Source organism: Aegilops tauschii, chromosome 2 (assembly GCF_002575655.3).
Source record: "Aegilops tauschii subsp. strangulata cultivar AL8/78 chromosome 2, Aet v6.0, whole genome shotgun sequence".
NCBI classification, from domain to species: domain Eukaryota; kingdom Viridiplantae; phylum Streptophyta; class Magnoliopsida; order Poales; family Poaceae; genus Aegilops; species Aegilops tauschii.
Window position 1 is genome coordinate 156,412,751 of NC_053036.3, and position 13,394 is coordinate 156,426,144.

At 52.6% G+C, this 13,394-nt stretch overlaps 1 protein-coding gene across 1 annotated transcript; it reads right to left on the reverse strand.

Moving 5' to 3' along the window:
• Positions 1–8,256: 8,256 nt before the first annotated feature.
• On the reverse strand, positions 8,257–12,475 carry LOC109736636 (5-formyltetrahydrofolate cyclo-ligase, mitochondrial). The gene is made up of 7 exons (XM_020295849.3): positions 12,130–12,475; positions 11,500–11,637; positions 11,264–11,425; positions 11,108–11,149; positions 10,955–11,000; positions 10,084–10,154; positions 8,257–8,675 (listed from the first exon to the last, which is right to left on the reverse strand). Exons 1-7 carry the CDS (start codon positions 12,377–12,379, stop codon positions 8,542–8,544), a joined length of 843 nt encoding a protein of 280 aa, XP_020151438.1. The 5' UTR covers positions 12,380–12,475; the 3' UTR covers positions 8,257–8,541.
• Between the last annotated feature and the right edge of the window lie 919 nt (positions 12,476–13,394).

Consider the following 13,394-nt stretch of genomic DNA (forward strand, 5'->3'; position numbering starts at 1 on the left):
GCATCTTTAACTTACTCTATTGGGGGCGCCCCTCGGGCTGCATCATCCCGAGGCCGCACGGGTCTGTCCCTGTGGCATGTATCATCCTTGCATTTATCTGAGCTAGCATTGCTTGAGTCATCTTATGATTATCATCTGCCTATCTGGTACTTCGATACCATGAACGTCGTGCACCCTTGCAAGCCCACCCACGACCGCCACATGATTAAGGACTAGCACGGCGTTTGTGCTCGGGTCCATCCCTACAACGTCGCTAAACCCAAGAGGCTGAGCTCTGGCTGGCGGGCCAGCTCCCGTGTATGTCACCTTCCATGGCCCTTGGTGCCTTGTTCTCGCATGAGCTAATCGCGGACAGACAAGCCAGGGCGCGCTACCCAGTGCCTCGCCACCACGGGAGCCGCGCACCGGTCGTCTTTCTTCAGGATTTTTCGCATGAGAAGACTAGGCACGACGTCTGTGCTCGGGTCCGTCCCTACAGCGTCGATGAACCCAACGACCGAGCTCTGTCTGGCGGGCCGGCCCCTTTCACGTGACCTCCTCGGGTCGTTGGTGTTTGGCCTTCTCATGTGATCACCTTAGGAGATTCATCCGACACGGGTTGCCTAACCATCTCGCAGGGCCACCGCAGCTATCAAGAATCAAGACCAGGCGCACCCCGCCTTGAGGTAGGGCCTCGTGAGTCCCACGCTGGCTCACGAGTGCCCGGACACACCTCGTCTAGCCCTGTCGTGTAAGCCACGTGTCAGGGCGGGGCTGTACACGCCCCGGGAGCTCCACTCAGAGGGAGCCCTCACCCACGCACTAGTGGAAGCACCATGCTCCGTGCTGGCAGTCGACACGGTCGAGGAGCGACTATGCCCGTGCAAGTGCTGAAGCGCTATGGTCCGCGCTGGTGATAAACAACTGAGGGCGGCCCCATGACCGTACCAACCTCAGAGAGCCTCCGGGCTCAGTGTCCAGCCTCGTCGCAACACTTCGCCTCGGGAGAGTCGCGCGAGGGGGCCGGGCACGGGGGCTACGCTCGGGTCACACCCAAGTGTACGCCACCCTGCCAGGTCCCTCGAACCTGGTCGTCGCGTGCCCCTCCCGAGCGGGACCTCGGCGACGACAGGTATGGAGGTCTGTTCATACGTCAAGGGGGACTCCTGAGCATCGCGACTCAGGAGCCTAACTAGCCACGTGGCCCCTCACCCCTTGGTCTCGTCCTGGTGATCTGGACGACCCAATGGCGGCTGAGACATGCGTGGCGCTGGGCCCTGCCGACGCAGAATGCTAAGGACTAGTTTCGCGTTTTCCTCCCGAAGGTTGTTCGTACGTCAAGGAGGACTTCTGGGCATCGCGCCTCAGGAGCCTAACTGGTCACGTAGCCCCTCACCCTCTGGCCTTGTCCTGACAATCCAGACGAGCCAGCGGCGGCTGAGGTATGCGCGGGGCCGGGCTCTGCCGACGCAGAAGATTAAAGCAAACGGAAAGGAAATTGCAGAATCCTAATAAGTTATTACAAAACATACTATTCTTCAAATACTAGACACAAGTTTCAAATGCCTCCACGAGGCATGGTACATGTTGCAAGAGATGAAGTGGGAAGAGGCACCGTCAGCAAGCCCCCTCGTCAGCCTTGGGCGCTGCCATCGCCCGCGAGGAGCGCCCCTTCGTTGACGGTGTTGCCGCCATCCGTGCCGTCCGCTGGAGCCACAGGGCCAGCGGCACCGCCAGTCGGGGGTGCAGGGTCGACGGCAAGGAACTTCTTCAACAGGGCCTCCACCTGGCCCTCCACTGCTTCGGCAGCAGCTGTGCCGCGCTCTTCGTCCACGGGCTTGAGCAGGACACCAAGGTCGGCATCAGGGTCGCGAAGATGAAGGTGGCTGAAGACGCGCGTCAGGGCTGATGAGGAGAGCGCGCGGGCTTCCCCCTCCACCATAAGGCCGATCCCGTTGATGACGCCCTCGAGCGCCATGACAAGCTGGGGGAGTAGCTGGGCGGGGCCCTCATCATCAGTCACCAACGGCTTCTCCAAGCCCTTCTCGTAGAGCTCCTGCAGTGCCTCGCGGGACCTCAGCTCAAGAGATTTGAAGGCCACGCGATCCTCGGCAAGAACCTTCGCCTTGGCATCCAGCTGGACCTTCTCCGCTTCCACCTTCTTCTCCAGCTCCTCCAGGTGGTTGCGTTCTACGGCCTGCGCCCTCGCTCCTCCAGTTCGGTGTCACAGCCGGCCACCGCATCTTCGGGCCCTCATCTTCTCCTCCCACGCCTTGCGATTATGAGCCTCGACCGCACGCTCGTTGCGCATGGTCTCCAGCTCGGCCTCCACCAACCGGCAGCGCTCCTTGGCGACCTCAGCTTCCTTCAGCGCTGCGTCACGGGCGGCAGCGGCCAGGCCAGTGGCCCGCTCGCCCTCCTTGGAAGTTGCTATGGCCTGGCCCCACGCCGCCCTGATGGACACGTCAGATCGCAGCCACCCCGAGATCAACTCCAGGCGCCCTGACGCCAGGTGATGGCCGGCGCCTTGAAGGTCGTCCCGAAGCTGGGTCAGCGCGGAAAGAGCCTCCTCCAGAGCGTCGGGCGAAGCAGAAGGATCACGGCCCAGCGGCATGATGGGAGGAGGAGGAGACAGCGTCATCGCCAAGGCCTGTGAGTTGGTAGCAGCAGAAGAAACTGGGGGCTCTTGGACCTTTGGGACCTCGGCAGGCGAGCTGGGAGCGGGCGCCTCTGGAGCCGACTTGGCTGTGGAGGTCACTTTCTCCTGGGGTCGGTCCTCCGGACCTCGCGAGGATGACCGGGCCGGAGAGGCACGAGGGCCGTCGCCGCCCTTCAGCGCCGGAGGAGGTGCGGCCGTGGCAGGCTGTTGGGTCCCGAAGGGTACGACCGCTCCCCCCTCTTCTTCTTCGCCGCCAGCGTTGGCCTGACGGTGCAAGGGAAAAGCATCAAGAAGCGGCGGCAGAAGCAGGAACGAAATCGGGGCAAAGCACTTACTGATCTACGGCGGCGTAGTCCCTCGGCCTCTTCTGAAGCAGGAAGCTCGAAGGATTCGCGGCCTGGGGCGCCGGCGTGCGAGTCCCAGGAGCGAATGAGGGTGCGGCAGCTGGCCCTGCGGTAGCACCTGTCGGCATCAAAGCAGGGGCGCTGCCTCGGGAGATCAGCGTCGACCTGCTCTTCGTCGGGACCCCAGCCAGCAGCTTCTTCGGGGGAGTGACCTTGGACCTCGTGGTGACCCCACCGGGGGCAGGGACTCCCTCACCGGATGGTCATCGGCGTCGTCATCGTCGGGGAAGGCGCGGAGGAGATCGGTCATGCGCGGAGGGGAAGTCTCCCCTGCCCCCTCCTGGGTCGCCTCTGAGTCCGGCTCCTTCTCCTTGCCAGAGTCACCGAAGGACAGCACCACCGGGACCTCGGCGGGCACCGGCGGCACGAGCCCGTGCTCGTTGAAGACAGGCATGGCGGCAGCGATCTCTGCCCCGTCAGGGCGGCGGTACAACGGAAGATGGGTGTCCGGCGGGTACCCCTGATCCTCCCCAACCAAGAGGCGGAGAGCCGTGCCCAGCTCCTCGTCGGACAAGGGGTCCGAGCGCAAGCGGAGGTCGCCCCCTCGTCCTCAAGCTTCCACAGGGGGCGCGAGTGTGCCTAGAGCAGGGCCAGGCGCTGCGCCAGGAACTCCTTGACTATCATGGCCCCCGTCAGCTTCTCCGCCTTCGGGTCGTCGGGCTTCAGGTCGGCAGCCATCTTCTCTAGCACATGCTTCGCCCGGGGGTCGGCGAGCTTCATGCTGAACCAACCCTCGTGGGGCGAAGGCATCCCCGTCGGCAGCGTCAGCCGAGGGTAGGAGCACTTGGCGTCCATGAGGACCCACTTGTTCCTGAAGCCCTCGTCCTTCTTCCCAGCCTTCGAGATTGTGTTGGTCCCGTTAGCCGTGACAAAGTTGGCGCATCCCGAGCAATGGCCCTCCTTGTTTCGGAGGTAGAAGAAGTGGCGAAGCAGCGCCACGAACGGCATCACCCCCACGAATGCCTCGCAGTAAAAGGCGAAGATCGACTGGAGGAGAGCGGAATTGGGATGAATATGGAGAGCGTGGAGATTGTAGTGGCTGAGCACGGCATAGAAGAAATCGGAAAAAGGAGGGACCAGCCCCGCGAAGACACTATTCAGGAAGAAGGGATGAAAGGTACTACCCGGAGCCTCAGGCTTGGCGGAGCCGGCCCGAAGCGCTGCCTCTCTTCCCTCGTCGTCGTCGCCCACCGCCATTCGGCACGCACTGGCAAGCTTCTCCTCCGAGACCGTGGGCGCGCTCAAGGCCGGCTCGTACCAGGCGGGTGAGCGCGAGGCCTTAACCTTGTCAGGCGCCATCGGATGCGAGCTCGGGGAGAATTTTCGGCAGATCGGGAGTCTCTTGGGGCAAGAAGGAGAAAGGGGATCTGGAGCAAGGCAAAGGAAGGCAATGAAAGCTCTGCGGCACGCGCCAGCCTTTTGTCAGTCGAGGACGGTTGCCGAGGCAACGTGGGGAAGCGGAGGCGCCCATGTCCCATCAATCACCACGCGTCGACAAAGGCCGCAGGCAGTTGGGGCCCGCGGCACTCCGCACATGCCTTTTGGCTTCGCCTCGAAGCCAAGTTCGAGCGTGCCTTGGGCCCGGGGGCTACTGTCAACGTCCTGGGAATGGGGGTACCCAGACTTGCCTGCCTGCGGCCCGTGAGCGTGGCTCCACCAACGGCCCGGTACGGCCCAGCTTCGGCGACAACGACTCAAGACCCTCGCGAGGGGCCAAGCCTCGCGAGGGCGGACGATGCCAAGACCTCCCTGGGGGCGGCCTCGCTAGGCTTGCTCCCGAGGAGCGGAGATATCTATGCAAGGGGCACCTCGCGAGGTTCGCATGACGTGAGCCGTGACGCCCAAGGCCAGGCGGGCACCAGCGGGCGCAGTGTATCAGTTCCCTCTTTGGTGCTAAAGAGGCAAGCGCAAGCGAGGAGTCCCAAGGCATCAGGCAAAGGTTTCCATATCGGTGCAACAAGACCAAGACCAACAGGACGGCAGGACGGAGGTCATCGCGGAGCCCACAGCAGCATCACCACCAGAGCCTTTGGCAGGCGAAGACCACTTTTGTCCGGATATCTTGTACTGGTTGTCTCCCTTCAAAATTGGCCGTTGTGGGATCCCTTCCCGCCTACATTTGAGAAGAGGACCGAGGCTTCTATAAATAGGACTAGCTAACACCATAGAAAGGAGACAGACTGATCTTGGATTGGACGGACGAGAGGGGAGACGGACGGATCTTGGATTGGATCCATTCCACCAAGGCCATCTCACCAGCTCATCGAACTCAAGAACACCTCTCCTCCTGAGGCTGTTCATCCACTGTACTAGTTCATCCTTAGCCCTCAAGTCAATCCACCACCACCATACTGGAGTAGGGTATTACACCACAACGGTGGTCCGAACCAATATAAACCGCTGTGTCTCATGTTTTTTGGGTTCGTCGAGCTAGGCCGTGGAATCGTTGGGTAGGCAGGCTGGGGAGAAAGAGTCCTTCGTGCGCACCCCAGAGTTCGAACCTCTCAAGGGTCTGCGGAACCCTGAATCCGACAGACATGTTATGTTATCTTGCGCAAGATAATCATAGAGAATGAAAGAGGGCAATAACTCAACATGGATTTTGAGGTCTTTGGAGAGCTTGTCACTCAACACAATGGTAATACAGTCTTCTTGTATGTTTCTTGAAATGCATGGACGCATCCAAGATCGGCAAGCTCATGTGCAGCAGCGGAAAGATCTCATCGTGCTCCAATGGCACGTTGTCAGGAAATTACTCATTTTATCTATAATCATTCGAACCATTTATTTAGATTATTTGATTCATTTGAACCATTTGTTGGATTTGAGCTCATATTTTAAAATTTAAAACGAAAACTTTGAAATGTCATTAAATTCTTTGTACCATTTTCGTTTGTATCATTGACGTCTGAATTTTATTCAGTTTTGCTAGAACTCATGTAGATGAGATATAGTTTGGTCTAATTCACCTTTTATAGCCATTGGATATGATGCTATAAGATACGTGTGTGCTGACGTGGGTTATATCTGTTTTTGTTTTCAAGATGAATGAGACCAAATTATATCCCATCTAAATTAGTTCTAGGCACTCTCAATTTTATTTGAAACCCAATATGGATCGGAGCGAGAGAGGACGCAGACTGAACACCCACGGCGTGGAACGGACGCGCCGCGGTGCTCTCGGACACCCTTGCTGCATTGAGCCTCCGATTACTTCCCGAATTTGAATGATGGATGGTTTTGCAAACCGTGGCGCGCAAGTGTTTCTTCTCCCGACGCACGCGGTTCCGACTCCTCCCCGGGTCCTGGCCTGAACATGAAACGGAGCCAACCATGCAGCGGTGCCGAGCTATAAGTCAATTCACGGCGATCGATTCTGCAGCCTTCTCTTCTCAAGCCTGACCTCCTTCCCCCTCAAGCCCTAGACGAGCTCTGGTGACTCCGCGTTTCCTCTGTGCCCGCGCGACTCCAGCGGCGTCGGCTCGTCCGTCTGCCACGCGCCGGCACCGTCGTGTTCGGATCGCGTCCGCTTCAACTCTTGATGCCAGTGGAGGCGGTCATGGATGGCAAGCGGCTACGCCTCCATGATGCGGGGGCGGGGCATCCGGCGTCGCCGCCCGGCAAGCGTCGCCGCGACGGTGGTGACCACGACTTCCGCGCAAGCAAGAAGCAGGCGGCCGCTTCTGCCGTCCCGCAACTTTCCTGCGCCAGGATCAGGCCGTACGTGCGTGCGTCGCGCCCCAAGGAGGAGCAGACCCAGGTCATCGCCGGCGGCAACTCCCAAGTCGTGATTACGAAGCAGAACGCCGACAAGCGCACCTCTTGCATCGGAGGGAACATGGCGGCGGTGCAGGCGCCGCGCCCCACAGAGGCATCGACCCAGGTCCGAGCCCGCGCCGTCGCAGTCGCAGACAACGTGATCAACAAGCAGAAGGCCGGCCAGGGAACTTCATGCACCAGGACCAGGCCGGCGGTGCAGGCGTCGGGCCCCAGTGAAGCCATCAAGTTCAGCAGCGGCGAAAGCGTCGTCCGCCCCGGACCGCACGGCGTGACCAAGAAGCAGCAGGAGTCCGGCGAGCGGGTCCAAGCGACCGCACCGGCAAGCATCCCGCAGCTAGCTCACCCGGTGCCGCCGTCGAAACCAAAGGACCCCTTTGAAGCGGACAATGCGTTTCGCGCGGCCATTGCGGCGGCTCGCCAAGTCCTAGTCCGGCGGCAGCGGGAGGAGGCTCGCCAAGAGAGGGACAAGATGGTGCAGACCGTCTACTTCAACGACCCTTCCATGACTCTAGAGAATGTGCTCAAGGCCCAAGCCCTGATCGGTTCATGCTGAGATTTTTCTAGTTCTTGCTAGAGCTTTAGGTGCTCAAACCCATGATCACCATCCCTCCCTGATCATGGATGTCATGGCCGGGAATTCTGTAATAGGATCAATCAGTGGCATTTTTGTTGCGAGGCAATGGATCCATTAAGCATTTCTGGCTTAGGGCCACCCTCGATGTGAGGAGCTGTAACCATCATATACTATACAAATCAATGAAGTTGTGAATTCCTCTGTCTTAAAAACAGAGACATTCTTGTCTTTGTTAAACTGTGTTGTTGATGTTTCTATAGAAAATGAGACTAATAACATCAGATGTATAGTTGCCTATTTTGAACTTAAATAATGTAATTCCAAAAGAGTACATATTTTGTGCATCGTCGATATTGACATTACTTGGCGTGAGTCTCTTGAAAAGTGTTCTCAGTTTGACCTAAAAGCCTAAACCCTAGTGAGTGGAACAGTCATTAGAACTTCAGCAAATTTGGTCAGCACCGAATTCAGTACAAAAACCATGAGGAAAACATGGAAACAGCATGCTATGGAAACATGTAAACTGCATGAGAACCCAATCTATTCTCATGTTAGAAATAACTTGATTAGGTTTGTATTTCGGGTCCTTGTCATGTCCAGTCTTGCAAAAGCAAAGTTTGTGTTGACTGGCTGTGTTTGAACCGGATTAGTTGTAGTAGGCATGCAACGTGTAAAAATAAAGTTTGGCTTGCACGCCATGCTGTACTCAGTTTCTGCTCAGTTGAGTCCACGCCGGTTTGCTAGGTGGTGAGTTCGTATACAAACATAGCACACACGAGGCACCAGTAAATTTACAGGTGAAACCCGACACGAGGCATAGTGATTTTTTTTAGAGCAATGGTACCTGAGACTGTAAAATGTAACACACCAACGATGCAAAATGTTACATATATGAAACAATCACACAATTTCAGAATATTGTACCGAGCTGTCAATTGTTTGATCAAAGGCGTCATTACAATGGCAGCTAAACTTTGCTCTTGTTTTGAGTACAGATGCTACTGTCCAACTGGAATTCACTCGGTCGACAAAGAAACACAAAATCACGAGCAAAACACACAATTCCCAGCTCTGGTAATCGGAGTTCAGGAAAGGGTGTCCGCTGTCAGGAACTCACGGCCAAAGCGGAAAATAATCAGCTTCATTTACACCCTCTCCGATGCGGCAGGACTGATTGGAATGATGCCAGAGGATGTGACCAGAGCATCAATAGGAACATCTGTTGAGTTAACCGGGATGATGCCTTCCTCCAAAATTTGCACCGAGTACGAAAGTGCAACTTCAAAAATAAGCAAACCATTAGCATGAATCATTAGTAAAGAGAATGACAGATAGACCTCACCATCAAATATAACTATGCAATGCAGAACAACAGATATGTTCTCATTTTGCTAGACATAGTTCACGGAAATATGTAATGAAAAAGGTTATGTTAAATTAAGGTGAGTATGAAACTTCTAGTTGGCACACATACAAAAAAAACACCACTTGCTACATCAGCTGAATTGTGGCTTAAAACAGGGAGATACGAGAACTGCCACTCATTCAAACACGCTTCAAATGTGTGTCAGCTGTATTAGTCCGCACCGAAATAGCACAACCGCTACGCAACCACCATATGTGGCTCACTGAGCAAAAGCACTGGACTAAGAAACATATTAAGATAAGCCAAAATTTTCAATCCAAACTGAGATCTAATTTGCATTGCTATGACGGAAGTATAACCATATATGTGCAGTATTTGCAGAGTGGCACCTACTATTGTAGGAACGAATATTCAACCTAACAGAATTTGTGGTGCCTAGAACCCTTGAGAACTGACTCCCTCCGTCGCAATTTACATGGCGCCCTCGTATTTAGTGATTACTTGACCATCAACTTGATCAATAATACATGAGTCATGTGTCATAATCACTGGAAACATTTTCCGAATACAATTCAATGGTATCTCACTGATGTGTGCTCCCTCGATGTCTCTTATGGATCCCAAACCCGTTCCTATGGGCATTTTGAAGTTAATAAGAGAGGCACAACCCATCCCAGACCAAAAATATGACTACTCAAATTAACCTTTTACGAACTTGATCTAAGAAGTATTATAATTCAAGCTGAGATATTTGCCTGTCAGTCCTACACAAATGAGTATCAAATTAACGACTCGCAACTCCAACATATGAATTGGACCATGAAAGTAAAATTTAAGGGTTTTAGTAGATGATTATAGGATGTAAAGCAAAAGGTTTCAGTAGATGGTAAGAGATCGCCCGTTGGGTTTTAAGTAGCTTAGCGTAGATGGTACTGGAATATAATTCCTAAATCCGTTTCAGTATGGTAATGTATTAAATACAACATACTCTCTCCGTTCGGAAATAAGTGACGTTGTTTGTGAAACATGTTAGCTTTGAGAAACTAACAACGGTCCCAATACCTCTATCTATTCTATGGTCTCATTTTCTAAATTGTCCACTTTGCCCTACTCCTACCCCCACAGAGTCTACTCAACATTTAATTTGATTTTATTTTCGAGGCAGAGGAACTAAAATGGCCCCAAGGCAAAATCTAGCGCAAACAAAAGTATATTTTACACAAATATAATATAATAAACTAAAATGCCACAACTTCCTGCAAAGTTGTGCGTGAAAAGTAAATAAAGTAAAACTAAACTTCTGAAAATATGCATGCCATACCTAGAAGAGGCTGACTCCACCCTTTCTCTTTAGCAAGTTCTTGGTATCTCATCAAGAAAGTGTCATAGTAACTGTAAAATTGGGCAAACATGCAAAATAAATTTAGATAAAGGGAAAAAATTCAATGAAGAAATCAAGTGAAACTCAGCATAAATAATATATGAAGCACCCAACAAATAAACAGAAGTATGCATGATGGAGTTGTACAGAGCTAGAGAATACACAAAGAAAAGATCGATGCTAAGTAAGGTTTGCACATAGAGTTTTACTCTTAACTAAAACAGGAAGTAAGGTCAAATATCCAATCCCATTAATCCGAATTTTCTACAAGATTCATATTGATGTGCATTAGTTCTAAATCCACACACCACAGCCTGGGCGAAAACCACAAGCTTATAGATTTCAGATGGTCTACTGATTGATAAGCATTGATTTGTTTGCTAGACCAAGAGCTTTTATGTGTGTGGATCACCCTAGCGAGGAGTTTCTGCATCTAAAACATACATATGATTTCCTATGTGGTAAGTGGTAACTGTCATTCCAACAAACAGGCCCCTCTGACACCAGAAATCGGAAGGCATTGAAATCTCAGCATTATTGAACTGCATTATGGAAAATATGCCTGTGAAACAAAATATAGTAATGACATTTAGTGCTTCTAAATCATGATATTATTTGTTTCAGAGCAGACTGCATGAATCCGTTTTTAGCTGGCACTGCAAGTTTGAAATGGAATAATTTCATAGTCGGGCGTTGGATAAAGATGTCACTGCACATCGAGAACCTTTTTTTTCTTGCGATAGATGTACATTGTCAACTTCAATACAAGGCATTATTGTTAATATCATGATAGGGTAACATGTAGTCCTACCCTCCACCACGTCCTAGTCTTCGACCAGTTCTGTCAAAAGCTTGTCCTGCATGAATAACAAATACGATCCAATTGAAATTCTAATGTCAAGCATGAGCGACCTCAAGAAAGATAAATGAAAGAAATGAATGTAGCAAAGGATGAAGAGCTTACCAGGCAACACAAAAAGATCAACAGGGGATGAGGCTGACAACACTGTAAGGATTAAAAGTGGCTCAGTTGTTAACACATAAATCAACTGCCGTTACAGATGAAATAGCTTAATAAATAAAATAGGGGAAAGTTTCCACATGGAAATAAACTTCATACCATCTTCACGAGCATTCCCACTAGCATCCAATGGTGATGGCTCCAGAATGTTCATTGAATTTTTAACTAAATCATCCATGGTCGTGATTTTGAACATGCGCATATTGCGGTTTTTATCTTCCACTCGAGGAACATAGATATCCTTTGCTTGTCCATCATGTTCTTAGAACCAAGAAAGTCGTCAGACAGAGGAAATAACACAGAGCATATTTGTATATAGGGCCCAGTTGACTCACCAGGATCCAAGGATAGAACTTCTGCTATTATTTTTGATGTATCAACTTCTCGCAATTGCGCACAGCTTATATAGGCACACAACCGTTTGCTTGCTTTGAACCAAGAAGAGTTCAAAATATTGTTTTGAATAGCCAGATCTGGAAAAACAAGAGTTTTTGTACTTGTTAATAAATAGATCAACAAAAGTAACTTAAAGAGAACTAATTATGTTAAAACACAGAAGCATACTACACTAGCCCTCATTTCACTTGAGGTCTCCAAAGATTAAAAAGATAATTAGCACAGCATAAATCCGCTTTGTCATGGTGATAGAAGTGCAAAGGTAAGTAGACTAATCTTTGTTTCTCTCGGCATCATGATATGTACTCCAATGCCACTAGAGCCTTTTACTTACTAGCCCGAACACTTGTCATCAGATCAACATACCCCTAGGCACACGCTTTAATGCTAAGTACGTACTACTCGAGAAATTGACCTGTTGCTTGTTAAAAATTTCACCACTCTTTTCTGTCCCGCACTAACACCACACGCTCACTAGATTCGCGAATTGCAGCAGACGAAAGATCAGTAGGCAAATCGACAAGCAGCTTGTGGGCAACACTGTTCCCAGCCAGGCGGGGAGTAGGGACCTTCGCTGGTGCGCTGATCGAGGGAGAGGGCCTTGAGCGCCCTGCGCACGTCGGACCGCACCGCGCGCTTCTGGTCAGCGACCGCCTGCTGCGCCGCCGTCGACATGGCGGCGAGGGGTGCCGAGGCCGACGCGGCCACTCGCAGGCGCGGGGGAGGGAGCGGGAGGAGGGGGCGGTAGGTGAGGGTGGGGGCGGCGCGGGGCAGGTGGAGGAAGCGCACCATCAGCGAGGACACTGCATTTTTTATCATCCCCGCCTCCTCGTGCTGTCGTGCCGCCGTGTCCCACGCTCACTGCGCGGCCATCTCTCTGCCTCTGCCGCTGCCGCTGGATTCCACGGCCACGGGCGCGCGGTCGGGGCGGGCCGCCCGCTGCACGTTTTTCTTACGTGATTTGCTGTGCCGGCCCGGCCCAAGTTGTTTATTCTTCTGCACGGATAATGTTCAGTGAAGTCCGCTGTCCAATACCAGGCCCACCCGTTCAAGACACCGGCGTGCTACGCGTCAGCCAGCGAATCTTTTTAAAAAATCTTTGCAACAAGAGTCTTGTTTCAGAAACAACAATGACTATTGCAACAAGATCTTTGTTTCGAAAACATGACGCGCAAGGCTAGGACGGATCCAGCAGGAAGGGCTCCCCGACACTGATGGCGGCGAAGGAGAGGCCGTGCGTTGCGCCACGCACCGCTGGAACGACGACCGGGCCTTGCAGATCTCAGTCACCGACGTCGGGCGGTGCTCGCCCGATCTAGATGCAGGGGAACGGCGGAGTAGCCGACTGCTCAGCCACGACAAGTGAGGCGGCGAAGGCCAGACTCGCCGGTGAACGACGGCTGCTGGAGCAGGCCGGCGGCGAGCACTGGTGTGTGGCGAGCGTCTCTTGTGGTGCTGATTGGGGACGAAAGGATTGACAGAGATGGGAATAAGGTACCACGTTGTTGCAAAAGACGTGGTGGTGGCCACAGAGGACGTGTGGCGCACAATCGAGGAGGCGACGACTAGCGGGCCAGCCCACTTAGCAGGGTTCCTCACTGCTGCTGCTCGTGGCGTTCGTTGTAGTCTGCATTTGTTCATGACCGATTGATCACCGACAATATTATTCTGCTTATGAGTGTCTGCATTTTATGAAGATAAATAAAGCAAAGAAACATCGATTTTGCACTCTGAGTTTGGACATAATGAAAGCCTACGATGGTGTTGAGTAGTCGTACCTTCAAGATGTCATGGAAAAGTAGGGCTTTACCCCTAGTGGATTTCTATGGTGATG